The 24,212-nt window shown below is 39.6% G+C and overlaps 1 protein-coding gene across 3 annotated transcripts in view; it reads left to right on the top strand.

The window, feature by feature from the left end:
- The window catches only part of NECTIN1 (nectin cell adhesion molecule 1), a 463,174-nt gene extending 439,872 nt beyond the window's left edge, over window positions 1-23,302 (top strand). The window contains exons 9-10 of one of the 3 annotated variants that reach the window (XM_073656640.1): window positions 10,498-10,607; window positions 21,874-22,024. In XM_073656640.1, coding sequence (XP_073512741.1) covers window positions 10,498-10,607; window positions 21,874-21,922 — 159 coding nt within the window. In that variant the 3' untranslated portion in view covers window positions 21,923-22,024. Of the gene's footprint in view, window positions 1-10,497; window positions 10,677-21,873 lie in introns of all 3 variants that reach the window. The other 2 variants (XM_073656641.1, XM_073656638.1) reach the window with 2 other exon arrangements.
- The last annotated feature ends 910 nt before the right edge of the window (window positions 23,303-24,212 follow it).

Raw genomic sequence — 24,212 nt, 5'->3', positions numbered from 1 at the left:
ACCAATAGACAACGCCAGAAGCGTCTTACCTGGGCCAAGGAGAAAAAGACCTGGACTGTTGCTCAGTGGTCCAGGTGTTGTTTTTCCGATGAAAGTAAGTCTTGCATTTCATTTGAGTGAATCTCCCCCAAATTTTTGAATGGTCTTTTCTTAACAATCCTTTCAAGGCTGCAGTTATCCCGGTTTCTTGTGCACCTTTTTCTACCACACTTTTTCCTTCCACTCAACCTTCTATTAATATGCTTGCATACAGCACTCTGTGAACACCCAGCTTCTTTAGCAATGACCTTTTGTGGCTTACCATCCTTGTGGAGTATGTCAATGGCTGCCTTCTGGACATCTGTCAAGTCACCAGTCTTTCCCATGATTGTGGAGCCTACTGAAACAGACTAAGGGACCTTTTTAAATGCTTAGAAAGCCTTTGCAGGTGTTTTTTGTTAATTATTCTAATTTACAACTTTTCTGTTTTCATTGGCTGTAAGCCATAATCATCAACATTAACAGAAATAAACACTTGAAATAGATCACTCTGTTTGTAATGACTCTATATAATATATGAGTTTCACTTTTTGTATTGAAGAACTGAAATAAATTAACCTTTTGATAATATTCTAATTTAGTGAGAAGCACTTGTATGTGCAAAAACATTTTTGGAATGCTTAAATTCTCGATAAGAAATTTTGTGATATTATGTTTTCTCATATTTTCTTATTCTTTAATATGTGCCCTAAGAGATCAACTATTTCTTGTCATCATGCTTCTTGCTATAAGACAACTAGCTGCAGAAAATAAACCTTCTCTCACTGCTTTGTCTGCAATAGGAGACAACAATTATAAACCCTAACCCCTCAGCTTCCTGCCAGATAAAAATGAAAGAGACGAGAAATTTAACCTGTGATTTCTAGAAGATTTCTAGGAGACTGTTTCAGTAGCATGCATCAAATTCTGAATAATGACAGTATTGGACAGTTTTCTACTATTCATTAATCAAGCTTGAAATGTGAAGAATGGCATTAATGAGCACCTCTCAGCTTTACTTCAAGATTTCCTGCTCCTTTAAATCTATTCAATTCTAAAAATGTCAATCCATCATTTTCAAATGGTCTAGAATTTAAAGATATTGGAGAAAATTTACTAAGTGAATTGTGCAAATTTTATAGCGGAAACAAATTGCGGATTTAGTGCACATCTGTTTTGCACAAAAAAGAATTGCTACTTTTTAAACTTTCTGCCATTTACGGAACTTTCCTGAAAAGTGGGAAGAGCTTGGCAGAAGAGGAGGTTGCTTTCACTACCCCTCAGATTTGCTACAATATATGCCAGACAGTATTGTAAATGATTGCGCTTGTATACTAGTCACTAGTGCGGCCACACTTATAATACTGTCTACAAGTTTGGTCTCCGCTGTACATGAGGACATAGCTCAACTAGAGCGGGCAGGGCTGGTGTCACCACCTGGGCAAGTGCCTGGGCCCTGAGCAAGCAGTGGGGCCCACTCGCCATCGGGGACACCGGCACACTATTGGGCCCGTGAGTAGGGGGGGCCCGATGCAAGCATGGGCTCTGGCACTGGCTTCCCTTGTGCTTTAAACTGATTGAAATACTTCTCCTTATTCCCCACTGCTCTGGTCTCTTCCACCTTCTATGACCCTCTGTGACATCTCAGAGCAGAGGGTGCGATGACGTCACTACATCAGTACCCTGAGCAGTGCAGAGAGCCATGAGAAGCTGGAAAGACTGAAGCTGCGACCAGCTGGGAACGAGGAGAGGTGAGTATTTGATTATTTATTTGTTATGTATGGAGCATTATATGGGGCCCATTATTTTGTATGGAACAATATATGGGGTCCATTATTCTGAAAGGAGCATTATATGGGTCCCATTATACTGTATGGAGCATTATATGGTGTCCATTATTCTGTAGGGAGCATTATATGGGGCCCATTATACAGTATGGAGCATTATATGGGGCCCATTATACTGTATGGAGCATTATATGGGGCCCATTATACTGTATGGAGCATTATATGGGGCCCATTATACTGTATGGGGCATTTTATGGGGCCCATTCTGTATGGAGTATTATATGGGGCCCATTTTGTATGGAGCATTATATGGGGCCCATTCTGTATGAAGCATTTTATGGGGCCCATTCTGTAAAGAGCATTATATGGGACCCATTCTGTATGGAGTATTATATGGGGTTCATTATTCTGTATGGAACATTATATGACGCCCATTCTTTATGGAACACTATATAGGGCTCATTATACTGTATGGAGCATTATATGGGGCCCATTATTTTGTATGGAGCATTATATGGGGCCCATTATTTTGTATGGAATAATATATGGTCCCCATTATTCTGTATGGAGCATTACATGGGGCCCATTATACTGTATTAAGCATTATATGGGGCCCATTCTGTATGAACTATTTTATGGGGCCCATTCTGTAAGGAGCATTATATGGGACTCATTCTGTATGGAGTATTATATGGGGTTCATTATTCTGTATGGAGCATTATATGGGGTCCATTATTCTGTATGGAACATTATATGGGGCCCAGTTTGTATGGAGCATTATATGGGGCCCATTCCGTATGAAGCATTTTATGGGGCCCATTCTGTGAGGAGCATTATATGGGACCCATTCTGTATGGAGTATTACAAGGGGTTCATTATTCTGTATGGAGCATGATATGAGGCCCATTATTTTCCATGGAGCATTATATGAGGCCCATTATTCTATATGGAGCATTATATGAGGCCCATTATTCTGTATGGAGAATTATATGGGGTCCATTATTCTGTATAGAGAATTATACGGGGTCCCGTATACTGTATGGAGCATTATATGGAGCCCATTATTCAGCATGGAGCATTATATGGGGTCCATAATTCTGTATGGAGTGCTATATGGGACTCATTATTCTGTAAGGAGCATTATATGGGACCCATTATTCTGTATGGAGCAATATATGGAGCTGATTATACTGAAAGGAGCAATATATGGGGCCCATTATACTGTATGGAGCACTATGTGGCGCCCATAATATTGTATGAAGGACTGTGTAACTCCCATAATATTATATGGAGGATTATACTGTCAGGTCTAAAATGAAAACTTTTGAATCCCCCCAGGACATGCACTGTGCGCAGCGAGGATTCACCGGTTTCTGAGCTGTTGTAGAAATTACAATAGATATCACTCATGTAATGTGTAACATACCTGGCGGCGTCCTTGCATAGTGGTCCATCTCCCACTGTGCAAGAGCGCGCACTTGATCTCCAGTCCAGACTGCCACTCTGGTTTCTTTCCTTGTTGTCTGCTTTGCTCTTGCTGTTTAGGGCGACGCAAGCCAAACTTCCTGATTCTTGTAGCTGCTGCAGACACACCCCTAATGCGTCCTCAGCCTATTGCTGTCTGTTACCTGGTATTTAAACCAGCTGCTTCTTGGAATCCATGCCTGAGCATCTTGTTCTGTCAGTTGGCTTCTGGTCGCTGACATGCCAGGCCCTGTCTATGTTTCCTGCCTTACGGTATCAGTTCCCGTGTCTGAACTGTGTCCTGTCTGTGCAGACTAGCCAGCTGTCTCGCTGCCTTCCTGGAGGCTGTATTTCCAGGCCTGTCTGAACACGCTCCTAGCCTGTTTGTCTCGCCCTCTGGGGCCGCATACCCAGACTCGCTCCTGTATTTGTTGCAGTACAGTTCCTGTCTGAACTGTCTCCTAGCTTCCTACCTGTTTTGTCTTTATGTCCGTTTGTTCCCTTTTTCTGCAGTGTCTGAACCAGCTCTTGGCTTTACCTAGGCTCGTTCCTTCATTTTGTTGCAGTAACTGTTCTTGTCTGAACTGTCTCCTAGTTTCTTACCTGTTTTGTCTTTAGGTCCGTTTGCTCCCTTTTTCTGCAGTGTCTGAACCAGCACTTGGCTTTACCTAGGCTCGTTCCTGCATTTTGTTGCAGTAACTGTTCTTGTCTGAACTGTCTCCTAGTTTCTTACCTGTTTTGTCTTTATGTCCGTTTGCTCCCTTTTTCTGTAGAGTCTGAACCTGCACCTAACTTCTACTCATTGTCATTGTACTTCCGTTTGTGAGTTGGAGTCCTTTCGCTGCCTCTTTGCGGGTGCCTTGTGTGTGTCTGGTTCTGCCTTTCTTTTCCTGTCTGTTCCATGTGAGCAGAGCTCTGTCCCCTTTGTTTTGTCTTTGTTTACCTCTTCGGCGATTTATCTCAGCCCTGTCCACCGAGTCTGCAGTTTCGCTCTGCTCTGCCTTGTCCACCGCGTCTGTGGTTTCGCTCTGCTCAGCCCTGTCCACCGCGTCTGCGGTTTCGCTTTGCTCAGACTTGTTCACCGCGTCTGCGGTTTTGTTCTTCTCAGCCTTGTCTACCGCGTTTGCGGTTTTGCTCTGCTCAGCCTTGTCCACCGCGTCTGCGGTTCTGCTCTGCTCAGCCCTGTCCACCGTGTCTGCGCTTTTGCTCTGCTCAGCTTTGTCCACCGCGTCTGCGGTTCTGCTCTGCTCAGCCTTGTCTACCGCGTCTGCGGTTCTGCTCTGCTCAGCTTTGTCCATCGCGTCTGCGGTTTCGCTCTGCTCAGCCTTGGCTACCGCGTCTGCGGTTTTGCTCTGCTCAGCTTTGTCCACCGCGTCTGCGGTTTCGCTCTGCTCGGCCCTGTCTGCCGCGTCTGCGGTTTCGCTCTGCTCAGCCTTGTCTACCGCACCTGCGGTTTCGCTTTACTCTGTTTGATTACCGCATCGGCGGCTCTGAATTGGTCTCCAAGTATGTACTGGACCCTACCCAGCCTGCGCTCTAGCCTGCCTGTTCCTGTATTCCCTGGTGTGGGTCAACAGCCGTGTCCGGAGTCTGACCTGGAGTAGACCCTGGTCCCTCTGCTCGGTTCCTCCCTGGTGCACTGGCATCGTATGCCGTCGTGACCTTGGTCGGATCGAGCAGATACTTAGTTACGCCCCTCCAGGCACTCTCCGGTTCATGGCACAGTGGAACCACTAAACACGCACATGCCAGTCAGTCAGGGCGTGTGCATTACATAATGTAAGAAGTAAGTGAAATCTTTGGCATTGTACTTTACCTATATTTTTTATCTGTGGATCATGAATCATGGTATGTGTTAAAGGGGCCCACTGAGACTCTTTGGCCCAGGGCGCATGAAAACCTGAAGCCGGCCCTTAGAGCAGGTGCAGAGACAAGCAAACAAGGTCATTAAGGGAATGGGTAGACTGCAATATCAAGACAAATTATTAAACTTGGGGTAATTCAATTTGGAAAAACAAAAGCTTAAGGGCAATCTTATTACAATGTACAAATATATGAGGGGACAGTATAGAGATCTTGGTAATGATCTTTTTACACCTAGACTTGTGACGGTGACAAGGAGGCATCCTCTACATCTAGAGGAAAGAAGGTTTAATCATAATCACAAATGCAGATTCTTTACTGTAAAGAGGACTGAGACTAGGGATCTCTCTGCCTAATGATCTTGTAATTAGAGCTGAGTGAACCGGATTTATACTGGACACCCTGGAAGTCCATTTTACAGTTTGGCAGCTCATGGAAGAGAGACAGAGAGAGAGGAAGAGCGAGAGAGAGCGGGAGAGAGAGAATTTCTATGGGGTTCGGGTTCAAGTTCAGGTACAGCTCTGGTACTCGAACCAAACTTTGTACTAAAGTTCAGTCATCAAGAGAATGCCAAGAGTGTGCAAAACAGTCATCAAAGCAAAAGGTGGCTACTTTGAAGAACCAAGAATATAAGACATATTTTCAGTTGTTTCACACTTTTATGTTAAGTATATAATTCCACATGTGTTAATTCATAGTTTTGATGCCTTCAGTGTGAATGTACAATTTTCAAAGTCATGAAAATACAGAAAAATCTTTAAATGAGAAGGTGTGTCCAAACTTTTGGTCTGTACTGTATTTATCTTGGCCAAAAAAAGAGTACTGGCTGTTCACCCTGCTAGATCCACATTACAAGGAGAACCTTGCATCTCTCCTTCCTGAGGCAGAGAGGTCACTACTAAAATGCTGCTATACCAGAAGGCCTTTGTGGAAAATATGTTGAAAAAATTCCCATCAGACAACACTAGCGGCAGGGTGCAAGCTTCCTTGCCCATTAAGTAGTAGAGGCGAGGGAGACAAACACCAGGTACAGCAGAGGCAGGAGTACAATGTCAAAGGCCTGGGCCAGTTTCATGACACCTTCCCAGCGTCCAGGCCCTGATGATCGGGTATTTTCGTTAAGGAGGAAAATGTTGTAAAGATAGTCAAGCATTACCTGGCCAACCAAACCAGCATACTCCCTAATTCCTCTGCGACCTTCAACTGTTGGGTGTCAAAGCTGGACACCTGGCATGAGCTGTCCGTCTATACCTTGGAGGTGTTGTGCTGCCCTGCCACTAGCATCTTGTCTGAGCGGGTTTTTAGCATGGCCGGGGGGGTCATAACAGAGAAGCGCTTTTGCCTGTCAACAGAAAATACTGACAGGCTCACTCTGATAAAAATTAACAAAGCATGGATTAGCCCCGACTTTTTCACACCACCAGATGACAGGAGCACATAAAGCATATTTAATATTTAAATGAGGCCTTCCAGTTGTTGCCTTCAAGGGTCTATGGATGACCCTGCTTATAATTTTTTCTGGCTTTGCACTGTTTGCAGAGCCTTTATGAGTGTAAGAGTACCACAACTAGTACACTTTCTTAATATTTGAATGAGGTCCTCCAGTTGTTGCCTTCAAGGGTCTATGGATAACCCTGCTTATATTTTTTTTTTGGGCTTTGCATTGTTTGCAGAACTTTTATGAGTGTAAGAGTACCACAGCTACTACACTTTTTTAATATTTGAATGAGGCCCTCCAGTTGTTGCCTTCCAGGGTCTATGGATGATCCTGCTTATAATTTTTTCTGACTTTGCACTGTGTGCAGAGCCTTTAACAGTGTAGAAGTACAACAACTACACTTTGTTCACAATATTTGAATGCGGCCCTCCATTTGTTGCCTTCAAGGGTGTATGAATGACCCTGCTTGTGATTTTTACTGGTAGGTTTTGCACTGTGTGCAGAACTTTTATGAGTGTAGGAGTACCACAACTACATTTTGTTCACAATATTTGAATGAGGCACTACAGCTGGTGCCTTCAAGGGTGTATGGATGACCCTGCTTGTAATTTTTGGCAGGCTTTGCACTTAGTGCATAGCCTTTATGAGTCTAGGAGTACCACTATATGACCATTTCGACAAAATGTGTCTGAGGCCCTCCTTTATGTCTAATACAGGGATAATATACTCTTTACTCGAAACAAGCATCTCAGCATTAGGAATTGCTCGTCTCGAGTAACGAGCATCCGAGAATTTTAGTGCTCACTCATCACTAGTGCTGACCTATCTTTCATTGATTGTGGATTATGTAAAAAATGTGCCACTTCTGAGGTTGTCAATACCAAAACTAGTTAAATGACCTGGGAAAAAGACTGTGCAGTCTGATGTAGACTAAGTGGGTGTTACCACAATGGGCATTGATCACCTATCCATGGGGCATGTAATAAATGTCCAGATGCAGAGGACCCCAGTACTGATCATTATAACAGGGCGGTCCAGAGTTGAAAGGGCAGTGAAGAGGAACTGGTTTGAAGAAGTCAAGCGTGCCGGTCTCGCATCTATCAGTGTCTGTAGGTCGATCTAAGCATCTGTGGATTGTGCTCAGCTTTGTTAGTCTACATGAGATGTACTGTAAATGCTTAACTGTGCACTATTTACATTTTCTGAACTTCAGTCTTACAATATGGAGGAAAAAGGTTCTTGAGCCCCCTTTTTAGTGTTTGGAAGAGCTCCCAACAGTGGGCCTCCCTCCAATTCTCTTTAGTGTGGCACTTGCTCATCCGACAAGTATTGCTATAGATTTCCCCTTCATTCACTTGAACACCTATTTAGGCTAAGTGTGTATGTGTTCTGGCCACTATCAGAAACCTCTGGCAGAGATTTATTGACCTTGAGGACAAAGGATTGGACAGATGAAAATTTAATATGCCCAATCCTTCTCACCAATACCTGGTGAATGAACATCAGTCAAACAGGTAATACACATTATAAAAGCTCTTGGTGAAATTGACATGTTCATTTGACTCAAATCTACAGTAACTGTATGATCGTGTATGTATGATCGTGTATCAGCATTTCAAGTTGTATAAAGCTGTGGGGAATTCTCTCTTGACAACCACAGATGGGGTCATCTTTGAAGATTAGAAATCATCATCACATAAGTCCATAACATGATGATATAGTTATAGACGCATCAGCTGTACAATGAACTTTGCAGAAAACTTTTGTCCTTATGAAATGGTTCTGGAACCCTAACAATAAACATATTTTACCTCTGTTGTCTCCAAAGATCTCAAACTCAAAGTTGTGTGGTTGTTTGCATATTAGCAATCTTTCTTAATCATTAAAATAATTTGGTTACCCTATGATTTTATGTAGATTATGGTTCCTTTGTTTTTAATGTAGAATTCTGTGAAATGTTGTCCAAGTGTGAGAGTACACTGTCATTTTAAATAATGTCAAGGTTTAAAGATCAGCAAAAGCTACGAAAGTGGCCACCATTTATTCATGATTGCAAAATATGTCTGTAAATCAAATAATATAGACTGCTAGAGTATGTCACATTTACAGCAATTTTAAAGTAGAATAAAATTATAGATATTTTGTAACATTCATTCCATCATGAGATAGTTCACAGCAGCTTACAGTCTTCAAAAAGTCAGATATTCACAAGGAAGACATATAAGCCCAAAAAGTGCCATTTTTTATTAATTGACAGATATGAAAACATACTAAACTGTATCTGAACAACTTATGTAGACGTATAATTTAGGAGTCTGTGAGCAAAGTAGCCACAGTACTGTGTAAGAGCTGTAACGGGCTGTTTTGTCTTTTATTGAGCACTTACCTTAAACAGGCACAAGTCAGTCATTACTTAATTAAAATTATAACTTAAAACAACCCAGTAGGCAAAAGCTGAAATTACAACTATTACTCTGAGATTCATACTATCCTCAAAATCTCACCTACGTTGTCCTCACTCATCAGATGGTCCACGTTGGTCTTCTCACTGGCTACTTCTACAGCCTTCCTGTACACTGTAAATTCTGAGCGCCCAGAGAGTCATTTAATATTTAGTGTAGTAATCTAAAATCGATCTCCACTCCACTCCACTGGTAGAAGTGATACATGTGGAAAGAGGTAATGCAAAATCAAGAAGATCTCATCACTCACGTAGGTTTTTTCTTGGTTCCTTTATTCAACAAAACTGGAAGCGTTTCAGGTCATCCAAAGCTTTCACCAGTATGCTCATGAAAGCTTTGGATGGCCTGAAAGCACCCAGTAATGTTGAATAAAGGAAGCAAGAAAAAAACTATTTTCGTGCCGGGACCTTCATGATTTCGCATTTAATGTTTAGGTCACTGGGGGTGTCATGAATATCACTGGAATGACATTTTTAATGTACACCTAACCTAAAAATATGGATAGTCTCCAGCTTTGTCTGTATGATCCTGAAACAGTCATTCTTATAGAAATTTTGCAAAGAACACAGAGATTAATCTTCTGCTGATTATTTCCATCTACAACTGGTGGCTAGCTGAAGCCCTGTCTTCTTAAGGAAGGTGGGGCTCATTGGTCTTTTGTCCAACTGTAGGAAGGAAACTTCTGCTGCAGCCAGTTGTCTGAGTTCCAGACAAAGGATATTGAGAGGGGGCATGAGCTTCTGAAACTCACAGAGAAGATTTCTTTATATTACTCTTATGTATTTCTCAGATTTAATTCTAATATTAGAAAAAAATAGACAAAAAGAAGAAAATTATGCTGGAATTCCTTTAACAGAAAGACACTTGAAGGATTTACACAGCATATGAAGAATTTGGCAGGCATATGCTCCTTAAAAAAATCTTATAAAATATTTACAAAGCTTTGAAAGGTTTACCAACATGGTGATGACAAAATAGATTGTTATGATGATATAATCCCATGAGCATTTTTTTCGACTGTTTTGCTTATGTTGTACTATTGCATTATTCATGTCTGTGAATACTGGGCTACATAGAAATGTGGTTTTAATTAACATTGACTTTTTTTTACAGTAAGAATGAAGTGGCAGATCACAGGTGTATGGTCCTCGTATGCCAGTTTATTACAACTTTGAAACGATAAAACAAAGCTACTTTTATAAGTAAAAGGAATAAAAATGTTGCCTATGTGGTTAGGCCTCAGATGGTTTACTGCTGCTGCTGCAAATACTTGTGTTAAATTACTTTTTCCTGCATTTGTTCTTTTCTGTTTTCTATTATTTTTCCTTGTCCCTCCAACCTTACACCTTTCCTCTCCCTATTCCTGCCTTGTGCACAGCTCCTTGCCTTCCTCGCCTCCCTCCTTCACCTTGCAATTGACCTTTACTAGTCTCAATGTCTCACTTTCTGGTGCTGTGATCTGCAGAGTTCTGGTCCCAAAGACATAGATGTCCAGTATGCTGAGCTGGACACATCTGTCCTGGCGTCACCTCCCACCCCTGGGAGCTCCATCCACGCCAGCGGAGATCTTGTCGAGTATGCAACTATCCAGCCTCACTTACGCTAAAGCATGCAACCTAGCCTTTCCCTCAGCCTGGCCTCAAGGTACTCTGTTCCCTGTGCTCCTCGTCAAACAGTATTGATCAGCACATCACTGTGAAGCTTCATTACCTTTTTATCCAACTTATATACCACCCACTCTAGTTTGTTTCCCTGCAACTCTGAATCATGTCCTGCATGATGCAACCTACATGCATGTCTCCTTCTAAGCATGACTTAAATAGTATTTTAATTACTTTTAGTTACAAGTAGCTTAGACCATTAGTGGCATTCTGCAATTATTTCTGAAAAAGAGTTACTCAAAATCACAATGTTGTCTTATAATAATGTACACAGATATCATTTGTACCAATATAACTGTTTTTTAAACCTGTCCTGTTTTCAGCATATCATCAACCTAAGTATTCCCCTCCAAGCTCTATGTACTCTTCATTTGCCATTGGAACCGTCTTTAATTCCAGGGGCTCTGGTTGATCATTCATAGTGCAGTGTCTCTCTCAGCTGGCATCTTGCCAATATAGCTGTGCTTTGTCTAGAACAAAGCTTCTACTGTGAGGGATGTCTTCACAGAATGGGGTAGAGCCTTCCCTATTACAGTGCAGGGCTCATAACAGGAAACAGTAGTGTGCATGTGTGCTGGTAATTAGAAGCAATGTACAGTACTGCAGAATAGGGCTCTGCATAGACGGGCTGAGAGTATTCACTGCAAGATAGGGTCCTGTGAAGAGGGCTGAAAGGAGAGATACACTGCAGAATAGGGCTGAAAGGAGAGATACACTGCAGGACGGGGCTGAAAGGAGAGATACACTGCAGGACTTAGCTCTGTATAGCAGGGCTGAAAGGATATACTACAGGATGTTATTGCATACAGGGGATGAGATTTGTTGCTCCTTACCTGCTGCTGAGAGACCAGTGATGTAAAACTGCAATTCCCAGTCTATTGATGCATATGACAGAAGATTGTCTTCTGACATATGCATTAAAAAAGTAGTTGCATTTGCACAAATCTGATCTTTAACCACTTAGTGACGGAGCCAATTTTGACATGCCTGACCAGGCCAAATTTTTGAAATCTGACCAGTGTCACTTCATGTGGTAATAACTCTGGAACGTTTTAACATATTTCAGTGATTCTGAGATTATTTTTTCGTGACATATTGTACTTTATGTTAGTGGTAAGTTGCGATTGATATGTTTTGCGTTTATTTGTGAAAATATCAGATTTTTTTTGCAATTTTCAAATTTTAAATTTTTATATCCTTAAGCCAGTTAGTCATGCTGTACAAAATAATTATTGAATAACATTTCCCATATGTCTGCTTTACATCTGAATCAATTTTGAAACATTTTATTTTGTTAGGATGTTAGAAAGGTTAAAAGGATAGCAGCAATTTCTAATTTATTCAAGAAATTTACAAAACCTGTTTCTTTAGAGACCTCTTCAGATTAAAATGGACTTCGAGGGGCCTATATATTGGAAACTCCCCAGAAGGGATACCATCTTAAAAACCGCACCTATAAGATACTTTGAAACTGCTGTCAGTACATTTTTTAACCTTTCAGGTGCTACACAGGAATTAATGCAGTAGAGTGAAAAAAAAAAAATTTCAATTTTTCCTCTAAAATGTTGCTTTAGCTCTAATTTTTTTACTTTTACAAGGTGCACAATTTGTTACCCAGATTTTTCTAAGTGCACTGATACCCTACATGTGGTCAGAAACCTCTGTTGGACAAACGGCAGGGCTTGAAAGAGAAGGAGCACCATTTGAATTCTGGAACAGAAATTTGGCTGAAATAGATTGTGGGCACCATGTCGCATTTGAAGGGCCCCTAAGGTGCAGAAACCCACCACAAGTTACCCCATTTTGGAAGCTACACCCCTCAAGGATTTTATCCATTGGTATAGTGAACATTTTGAACCCACAAGTACTACACAAATTTGATAACATTAGGTTGTCATATTGAAAATGTTTTTTTTTTCATGAATATTTTGCTTTAGCCTCAATTTTTTCACTTTTGCATGAGGTAACACGAAAAAGTGCACCACACAGTTTGTTGCCTATGTTCTTCTGAGCATAACGATACCTCACATGTAGTCAGAAAGTTCTGTTTGGACACACAGCAAGGCTTGGAAGGAAAGAAGTGACATTTGGTATTTGGAATGTAAATTTGGCAGGAATAGATTGAAGACACCATGTCTCATTTGCAGAGCACCTGACGTACCAAAACAGCAGAAGCCCCCACAAGTGACCTTATTTTGGAAACTAGACCCATCAAGGGATTCATCTAGGGCTGTGTCAAGCTTGTTTAACCCATAGGTGTGTCTTGGTCGGCCTCCACCGAGCCGGGGCGTAATGGCGGCCAACTGACTTCAGGTGCAACAAGAAGAAAATCTTGCTTCTACTAGAGCACTTGATGATGTTGATGATGATTACGGCTCTCCACAGTTATTCAGTACACTGAGCCAACAGCCCCTCATGGTGTGATGAACCCGACAAGTAAGGATCCTCCATAGACATCTCTCCTCTGATTCCTGACTGATGTCGCCTGGCAGTTGGGCACTTTTTGTTTCAATCATTTTTATAAACATTTTATATAGAGGAATAGAGGAATATATGGGGGACGGGAGAGGAAAGGATAGGTGTGGGAAAATGGATAAGGGGAAGGAGAACTCAAAATTGAATAAACAGTAGAATATATAGTATTACAACAAGTAAATTAAGATGAAAATCAAAATATGGTTATAGAACAACTTAGTCGTAATATAATAGATATCCAATTAAATCTAATAAGTATATGTATTACTAATTTAAGTAACAATCAGGAATATATTTAAGGCCAATTTGTCCATTTTTTTAAATATTTGTTAAGGTTATTATTAGAGTTTGCAAATCTGTATTCATATAATTTATGTAGAGCTATTTTTTCTTTAATATCTGAAAAGATATCAGTTTTTTTCCAGTAAGATGCACTGGCATTTTTAACTACTAATAAAGTGTGAATTATAATGGGTCTGTCTGGAGATGGAGTATCTTCCAGGCCTTTTGAAAGTAGGGCCATTTGAGGAGAAAGTGTAAGTTTGCTTTTTGTTAATTTTTTTAATAAATTCAGCTGTTTGGGTCCATAAGGCCTGGATTTTAGGGCCACTCCAGAAAATGTGGAGTAGATTTCCATAGAGTCCACAGTTCCTCCAGCAAAGTGGGGAATTATTAGGGTTGATGTAAGAGAGTCTAGAGGGGGTGTAATACCATCTTGACAATAATTTATAGTAAGACTCATGGAGTGATATGGAGATATGATGGAACTATTTGTATAAGTTAGAGCATTTTCCCATTTATCAGGGTCGAACAATATCCTCAGATCAGACTCCCATCTAGACATATTAGAGTTTTTTGCCAATATAATGTCGTTGTTGAACCAGTTGTAAATATATTTACAGCTCCAAAATATATTATGATTTATATTACACAATAAGTTGGCTGATGCTTCTGAGATTAGAGGTTTATTAGTTAAAATGTTATGGGTATGATCTTTTAAGATAGTATAGTGCAGAAAATCTATTGAGGAGAAATTGAATTTATTTTTTAATACTGTAAATGGGTAGAGAAGTTTCCCATCAAAAATATTGTTTAATTTGTTTAGACCACATGCTGACCATGAGGGAGGGATAGAAATATTGTATAATGAAGATAAAAAGGGCAATGGAAGGTTTTTAAGGGTGTTAAATTTAATTGTGCCTTTTTTTGGTTTTGCTAGTTTTTCCCGTGCATAGATAGTAGCACAAAAAAATGGATGATTAGGAGTTTTAATATATATTTTGAACAAGTGGTTATTTAAGAGGTTATGGGGATGATTATTATTATTTAAATTAGATTCAAGATCGAGCCAAGCTGGTGGGTTTTCTTTATTTAACCAATAGATGCTTTGTTTTATGAGATTAGTTAGATAATAAGCTGTTATGTTTGGGAGCCCTAAACCACCGTGAGTTTTGCTTTTGTAAAGAATGTTATTAGATACCCTGGCTTTTTTGTAATTCCATATAAAGGAAATAACTATAGATTGTAGGTTTGTTAAATAGAAGGTGGATATTTTTAGGGGGAAGGGTTCTAAAGATATATGATATCTTGGGTAGGATAAAGGTTTTAACTGTAAGGGATTTTCGTCTTTATCTCTATAGGAATAACAATCATTGGTGATAGTTTTTCTTAGTAAATTTAAATTTAAGGAAAGTAGGGAATCGATACTCCTAGTTATGGTAATACCTAAATAATTAAACTCTTTTTTTGCCCATCCTATGGATGAGATGTCTTTAATTTTATTAATGAATTCATTGCTTAGGTTAAAATGGAGAATTTTTGATTTTTCTTCATTGATTTTGAAATAGGACACAATCCAAAAAAGATTTAGTAAGTTCCTTGATAGAATTGAGAGGGTCAGAACGGGTCAACAATAAATCATCTGCAAAAAGACTAATTTTGAAATGGCGGGATGGTGTTTGTATTCCTAAAATATTTTGATTATCTCTAATTTTTTGGGCCAGGGGTTCCATTGCTAATATGAACAAACGGGGGGAGAGAGGACAACCCTGTCTGGTACCATTGGATATTGGGAAGGGACTGGATAAGTAGTTATTAGTATGAATTTTAGCACTAGGGTTAGAGTATAATGCCATGATAGATGATAGAATATTTTCGTTAAAGCCAAATTTTAATAAGGTAGATTTTAAAAAGTCCCAATTTAATCTATCAAAAGTTTTTTATGCATCTAGGGTTATTATAGTTGATTGGAGTTTTAAGGAGTTTATTGTTTTAATGATGTTTATGGTTCTTCTAGTGCCGTCGGTGGGTTGCCTGCCTTTTATGAAGCCAATTTGATCATTATTAATTAATTTGGGTAGAACATAACTTAATCTATTGGCTAATAATTGAGAGTAAATTTTAATATCAACATTAATTAGGGAAATTGGTCTGTAGTTATTCACTAAATTTAAGTCTCCTTTTGGTTTGGGAATAAGAATTATCGTGGCTTCTAACATTTCGGTTGGAAAGGTGCCTATGGAGGAAGCTAAATTAAAAATTTGGGATAAATATGGGGATAAGAGTTCTTTGAAGAGTTAGGCACTTTTTGAACCGCGTATGACACTAAGTCCCATGCGGCTCCACAGATTTCGCTGTAGTCCTGACAATGACCACAGCAAAGGCACTGACTGGCCTCCTTGATCTCCACCACCACTCAATCCCAGGGGAGCAGGGTTGCTTCTCCTGGGTTTAGTAGTTCTCCTGCAGGGGCTGCTACCCCCCAGACTTCACAATAGCCCTTACACTAATTACATGTGTGTGTAAAAATGGCTGAAGAGCTGGCTTCTCACACCATCAGAGTTCAAAGATATTTGTGACGCCTGGCTTTGCAAGAAGCCACAGGTGCTTCACAGAGCTTTTTAAAATGTGGATATGAAAACGAAAGTTATGTTTTTTTGCTGAAATGTTGTTTTAACCCCAAATTTGTATGTTTCACAATGGATAATAGAAAACGGATCCCAAAAATTTGTTATACAATTTCTCCCGAATGCTATGATACCCCATATGTGGTCAAACACTGTTGTTTGGGCATTACAAGAGGTTACTAGTACTGCACTTTTTTTCATTAATGACCTACAATGCTTTTTTGTGTAATAGAACAATTCCTTATTTGACCTTTTCTGTATTTTTGATGGTCAGGATTCATATCAGCACATAGTAATATGTACTATTTCTTGTATGTTGGTCAAGCTCCAAACTTATTTTTTCAACCATTCGAGAAAAAAAAAATACAATTCTAATTTTACAAATTAACCAAATTTTCTAATCGATTAATTTTGCCTTTTCCATGGTACGTATTGTAGATAAGTAACAGTGATATCAGTAGATATCCAAAAACCTGCCTGAAAAAGCACTAACTAAACGCTCTAAAGAATAAACGTATGCATTTCTAATTGAAAATGACCTGATGTTTTTATGTTTTCTGCTCTGAAGAGGCCCTGTATTTTAAAATACTAGTGAATGGGAAGTCTCAAAAGAGGCAATGGAAGATTCCCGGGAATCTTTTTAAAAGTTTTGCTGCATAAACCGCTAGTAATTTCTTCATTGTTGAATGACGTTAAAAAAACAACTTGAAAATACCAGTAAAAAGACGTACCAAAAACGCTGAAAAAAATCTCAAAAAACATAATTTCATAAAAATGCTTAGGAGAGGAAACGAAAACATCTAAATAAGACGCTTCAAGGAAAAAAACGCTGGTGTTTACTGAAGAGTCTTCCTCTTGAAAAATACTTTTATCTCCTGTGGGCTCTCAACTGGCATTGCTAAACTATAACCATTCAAAAATGGACAGGTTTTTTCTTTGTTTATTTGCTAGGGTGTTTTGATTCTTTCATTTTTACCCTGTTGGAGATTCATTGGAGAAAAAGTTGACAGACAGGCTATGTGCCCACGATGCAGAAATGAAGCAGAAAATTTCTGCAGCATTTCTGCATCTCCCTGGCAAAAAAAATGCATGCAGATTGTGCATGCGTTTTTCCTGCAGAATACATGCAGATCCACATGCGTTTCCGCATGCAGATTGACAAGCGCTTTCCAGGCGATAGCATCACTTGGAAAGTGCTTGACAACTAGGTCACACTATATAAATCCATGCAAACAGCATGGATTTATACAGTGTGAACCGTAAAAATTAAAACAAATAAAGCTATACTCACCCCCGAGGCCCCGGCGTGGCTGCAGCTCTCGTTCCTGTCTGGTTCCCGGCTGCCGGCATATCGCGAGACAGAGCGGTGAAGGGCCTGCGGTCACATGACTGTGACGTCACCGCAGGTCCTCAAGCGATGCCGGCATTCAGACAGAAGCCGCCGGACAGGTGAATATAAACTTTATTTGTTATTTTATTCTTTTTTTACAGGTACAATGGTACCCAGGTCTGGATGAGAGTCTCCTCTCCTCCAGAACTGGGTACCATCTGCACATAGAAACGCATAGAAGCCGCTTGTAGAAATGTACAGTCGCGGTTTCTATGCGTTTCAATGCAAGTCAATGGCGGGAGTTCCGCTGCGCTACCGCAAAATTAAATGACATGCTGCGGATTTTTGTACGCAGTATAAACGCTGCGGAAAAATCCACAGCATGTGCATAGAACATGCGGAATCCCCTTGGGGACCATGGGGTGCGGATTACCTAGCGTTTAACAAGCGTTTACGCTGCGGAAATTCCGCAGCATAAACGCTTGAAAAACGCTACGTGGGCACACAGCCACAACCTTTTTATATTGTTTGGTTCACTCACTAGCACCATTAATACAGTAAGTATATAGCAACATATAATTACAACATGATCTACATAAAAAGGAGTACTTCCTTTAATTTCTTGGTAGTGATTCGGAGTTACAGCTTGGATTGTTTATTCTAGTCTATTAGGTCCAGTAGGCCAGTCCATGTTTTTAACATTCTTTGTGTGTGATGGGATTATTGATATTTGATAGGTATAGCACAGAATGTTTTATCTGGCAGCCTATGATCTGTCCTATGACGTTAGTGCAATTAATTTATTCTATAAAGTAGAAAATCAGGAACTTTTAGACTTCTTTCAATCCCTATGCCCCTAAAGCCCCTGGTTTCCACATAAAATGTATCCATAGTAGAGATGAGAGGTTCAGGCAAGATTCAAATTTGCCTGTTTTCATGGATTTTCCTGGGAAATTTTATTAGCAGAGAAGTTATTCTCTGTGAATTTAATATCCTATGTTATATTGTGGGTTCTCTCCAGACCACAATAAACATAAGATATAAAAAATAAAAAATATACTTATACTCACCTTACCGCTCACCTGTCAGGTCCCTCCGATCCTCACTGTCACCCGCCCGGTCCTTGTCTCATCTTCTTATCTCCACGACAAGCGCTGAAAGCTTGGACCTCTTCACGCTATTCCAGGAATTCCAGCTCTGATGAAACACAGGAGTGGTCTGCGCAAGCGCGCAAAAGGTTACGGCATCATGATGCCATGACGCGCACCATGACCTTGTGTGCGAATGCACAGTACTGTCACAGGCCTCATGAAAATCGGAAGACCTGGCCCAGAGTGAAAGGTCCGGGATTTCAGCACTCGTGGGTAGCGTTGAGGAGCGGAGGGGCTGTAGACATGAGCAGTAAGGTTAGTATAACTTTTTATTTTATCCTTTTGATGGCCCCTTATGGTTTAGAAAAATAGGGCAAGTGCCTGCCATTTTGCTGAATCCATGCAAAGTCGAATTGCAAAAAATCCACTACTTGGCAAATGCAAATTTTTGCTAAATTCAAGGAGAATTGTATTCCATTAGAGGATATTCATCTCTAATCCATAAAGCTCCATTTTGTCTGACGGAGGCCAAAATACTTTCCTTTTGGCCTCAGTCACCCAAAATGCCTTTTTTTTTTACTGTGTAGAAAAGCGTAGTTGGCTGTGCTTTTTGATGTAGAGGCAATATGGCAAAAAAAAAAGAGTATACTGTGTGGAAATTAATTTTTTTACAATGAGAGTCAAAGGCTGACATACAATGTGCCACTGTACTCATGTACAGTGCCATACATCGGAGCTTTCCCTCAGAGGTATACATCAGGCTATATGGAAAGTTCCAACCTGATGTGAACAGAGCTTAGTATTAGTTCTATGTAGTGTTACCGATAGGCGTTTACTCTCAGGACACTGAACCATGTGATGTGGCTGAACAATTAGTAATGGTGGAGATTTTTTTGTAAAATGCTCTATTGTGTCAGTTATTGCCCCTTCATAAATGGAAGTTATTAATACAGAACATGTCCGATGATGAATTCCTACTAGTGTAGATTTGCAGAAAAAAAACATTAGAAATCATTTTCCATAAGTCCTTTGAAATTCTGTCAAACTCATTTTCTTCTGTGTAGTTATAACACTCAGGTAGTTTTACATTGGACTCTTTAGTGTTCTTCACATTTTTCGGGCCTTATTTCCATATTTGTAGCAAAACTTTTATGGTATTTGACTGATTTTAGATTATATTTGAAATTCAAACAATTAGCTTTTTTTGAAACATCTGAAAGATTCTAAATGCCACTAATTGTGTCTTTTAGTTTTCGCTGGAATCCCTTAGTTAACATTTTACTTTTACAACATACACATAAATCTACCTAGATATCATCCCTGAATAGTCAATGAAACAAGCCAATACTTACTAAAATGACCATACATCCATTATTTTCTCATCACGAGTTATAACATTAGACTGGTTTAGATGACCAAGTTATGCCATAGTAATAAATGATCACAGGTGTTCACATAACTGACTAATAAATAAGTGTTTGCTCACGGTACAAATGTATTTCATAACAATTCATTATGAACATCCTATTGGTAAAGTTAAAAAAAAGTCCCAGACAGCACCAGCCTGTAGGTTACAGAGGCAAGTGTCCCATTTCCCATCCAGTCCTTAAATGACCAGCAGTAGATAGCTTAGCTAGTATTTCCAAACTATTTTTTTCTTTATTTGTGTCAAAACATATTACACTGTTCCATATACTACCCCACAGAGGTCTTTTTCAAGTACAAGTTAAACAACAAAAGAAAATAACCAATTTATTCTGCCTAATTACCAGATCACATTAATTATCAAAATATGCTTCACATGTAAAATTATTTATCAATTAAAGGAACCAAAATATCAATACAAAAATTATACACAGGATAGACCAAGATTAACAGACCCCAGTTTCCCTTTGGGGATTTGTACAGAATACTGATTAACAGGCCTCATTTATTGAAGAGGTTCTCTGAGAAAGTTATAAAAATGGTCACTATGACATAGGCCAAGCTGAAACCTGTACTAATCACCAGTCAAGATGGGTTGCCACCTGAAGAATCACAGCTTGAGATGTTTCTCAACTGTTGGAGGAGCAATATTTTTGCCTGATCTGCTCACTTAGTCATGAAGCAGGACTGTAGAATCAAAATAAAAGTCCTCAGCTGGGTGAACAATGATCTATGATTTTCCTCCTCTGCGCTCAGTCAGTCTCCTTGCTAATTTGTAAAGCCATTCTTCTATGGCAGCCTTACAGGTTACCACAGGATACGAAGAATGACTGAGCACAGAAGAGGAAAATCATAGACCATTTTGCTCACTTAGCTGAGGACAAGCTTTCTTTTTTCTCATGCTACGGCCCAGCTTCATGGCTGAATGAGCAGATCAGGTCACGATGCTGCTCCTCTGACAGTTGAGAGAAATGGCAACCCATCCTGACATATGCCTAGGACGGGTTGCTATTGATATTTTGGCCAAAATACACAAGCTCACAACCTTGCGTTAAGGTTCCTCATTGTTTTGCATATCTCTATAATAAAATGAAAAGCAATTCACTGAAGAAACACATCACAGAACAAAAAATGTCATACTTACTGATACATGGTCACAATACCATTACATGGTAGGATGTAGACAGGACACTGCTGTCTACATCCCGACGTTAATGGTATTGTGACCATGTATCAGTAAGTACGGCCTCTTTTGTTCTGTGATGGGTTCTATTTAGCCTCTTTTGTTCTGTGTGATGGAGGCAGCCATGGAGCAAGATACTGGTGAACACTACTCACACATCTATTATCCATGACAAGGGACCTTTACCATGTAATACCTGCGCAGATTGTACTGGCACAAATAAAGTAAGAACAGGTTGGGGATGCTGGCACACTTCTGTTATAAAGCATAAAGTGCCCTTAAGGTTTCACACCTTTTCCTCTTCTCAATAAATACCAGTCTGTGCAGTAGTATGCACCATATTGCTCAAGGGCTCACTGTGTTGAAGGATACAGCACACGCTATTATAGCATTTCCCACTGGAACTTTACTATTTTTTTTCAACTCAATAATTTCAAAGTTTTCTGGAATCTAAAAAAATAATGTAAAGATGATCTGTAATTTTGCCTGCAGCATAAGGCACCAGCTGGATCCCTATAATCAGCAGTTAGACACTTGTTTGTACTGGTTTACATACATGGATAATAACAGCTAAGAAGAGAATATCTGTGATCAGATGTAGGCAGTGACAGTACGCAGAATACACTGGGAATCCATAGAAAGACACCAATATATACCATCATTGTATTCAACATTTCACTAAAGGATTATTCTCCCCAAACTTCATAGACCACAGTAATACACTGGAGAACCCTCTATGTATATCAACATTTCTCCTTTTTCTTTTACAGATGTTTAGAGAGCGTTGTCCAGAAATACCTGAATCCCGTGACTTCCTGAACACACGATGTGCCCACGAGGAGGATTATTACTTAGACCAATTACAGCCTGGCTATGTGCCCCTCTCATTCTTCTTACAGGACTCCAGAAAAGCTCCAGAATCTACCTTCTGCTACCCTCCGGCTGGTTCTAGGGCACCATATGTCTGCCCTAAAGAGCAGTACGTTTAAGGCTGCCCACTAGCAGGATCCTGCACGTCATTCCCAATGACCCAGTACTATTACAGTTTATCTATATTCCTAAATGCTACTACTTCTAACAGCCTGCCCCCTTTACACACCACACTGTCGTGGTAAACTGCCAGAGGTGGGCTTGCCTTTTATTTTTATTGAGTATGTCTGAGAATGAACTTGGGTATTCTTACCTGCTGGGGCGATAACCAACATGTGGATGTTTGGCTAATTTACATTAGAGATTTTATTAGAGATTCCCGTGATTTTCCAAAAACATTTATTTTTTATGTGAATCATAGAAATACATTTCACAAATGAGATGAGCATTAGATTGGTCGAATGAGTCAGCTCATATTCAGATTGGTCAAAGTAACAATGTAGGACCTAGATAAGATTTGGTGATGAATTACGGCAACACCTCTACGTCTTCCCCTCTTTAACGACACCAGGAATCAAAAGGGGTAATTTAGCAATTTGTCTCTATTTTATAAATGTTAGCCAAAATTAATGTTTTTTCTTGATTACCTGCCAAAATGTTGGCCAAGAAGAAGATAAAATTATAGTTTTTAATAAATGACATGTTAAAAACAAGCATAAGCTTTCAATAAAAGCCAATGTCAACCAATGAAAGAACAAAGCAAAAATCACTTTGCACAATATAATCAATAAGAAATCATATACTGGCAATATTGTAATTCTTAATAAAGGAAGTAACAATGCGTATATTGATTTATATGTTACTTGCTTATATAGCGCCATTAATTCCACAGCGCTTTACGGATATTGTCATCATTGTCCCTATTGGGGCTCAGTATCTAAATTCAGATTGTCTTTGTAGTATGGGAGGAAACCCATGCAAACATGGGGAGAACATACAAACTCCTAGCAGATGTTGCCCTTGGTTGGACTTGAACCCAGGATCGAAGGCAACAGTGTTAACCACTGGGCCACCTTACGGCCCTTACAAAGAATTTGATCTGAAGATACATAGATTCCAATACATGGAGAGCCAACACCTAACATCTGCGCACACATACTGGCCCAATAGACACACCTAATAATGATAAGTTTACCGGTAAGAATAAGGTGGTGTACATGTGTGATGGAAGGGTTGTAGTGGTGCAGTCACCGCCTGCCAGTGACAGGAGATCAATGTATTAGAAGAGATGGTAATGAACCCAAACTTAATCAATATAACGTTAATTTGCAAATACAAATCTCTAGTTTTCCACATATATTTCTTAAATAAAATGGTTTTTACAATGTGTTAAATATTATCAAAGAAAACTAATGTACAAGCTGATATGTCTGTCTAAATGCTGCGCGCACGGTGACTGCTGTGTATCAGTTCATTGCTGTTTATTTATATACATATATATGTGTTGTCAGAGAATAAAGAAGGTTTATCATACAAGAGGCTCTGTAATTTAAAGATAATAAAAATCATGAGAGATTATAAAAAAAAATGCATGGGAGAAGTGGAGGAGACCCCAGTACAAACATTCAGGTTGTAGCATTATGGGGTTGTGCACACAACTGATTTTCTCATACAAGTGCTACCCATGGTCTTCACGCATAGCACTCATACCTATGTTATTCTATGGGGCTGTGCACATGTCAGATTTTTACCTTGGACCAAGTGGTCTGCAGAAAAAATGGAAACATGTCTAAATTTGATCCAAGTGTTGGATCAAAATCGGCAATGCAAGTCTATAGGTCCGTGAAAAAAATTGGTCAGAATTATCACGGACTGAAAAAATGGAGAAGGTGGAGAATCTTTTTTTTTTATCTCCACGTCCAAGAAAAACTGATAAAAAGATCTCAAAAGTGGGGAAATGGGTGCTGTTATGAAGCAGGGTGATCAGAAGTAAATAATATATATATATCTTTTTCATCTTTTTTTTCATCCACTCAACAAAAACTGATGCCACACTGCTCAAACTCTGAACAAACTCCTATCAAAGTCTGATCAAAGTCAGATCAGAATAATCAGACCATTTTTCTCGGATGTGGAGAAAAGAGTCATGTGAACCTACTCTATGCCAGATATTTATCATGAAGCCAAGTTTTAGGCCACATTCCCATTCAGTATCAGTATTCAGTATTTGTAAGCCAAA

The sequence above is a fragment of the Phyllobates terribilis genome, unplaced genomic scaffold, assembly GCF_046119375.1.
Source record: "Phyllobates terribilis strain yellow unplaced genomic scaffold, ASM4611937v1 Scaffold_12__6_contigs__length_324123572, whole genome shotgun sequence".
NCBI classification, from domain to species: domain Eukaryota; kingdom Metazoa; phylum Chordata; class Amphibia; order Anura; family Dendrobatidae; genus Phyllobates; species Phyllobates terribilis.
The sequence above is the reverse complement of the archived record's forward strand: the minus strand, read 5'-3'. Positions and strand labels throughout refer to the sequence as shown.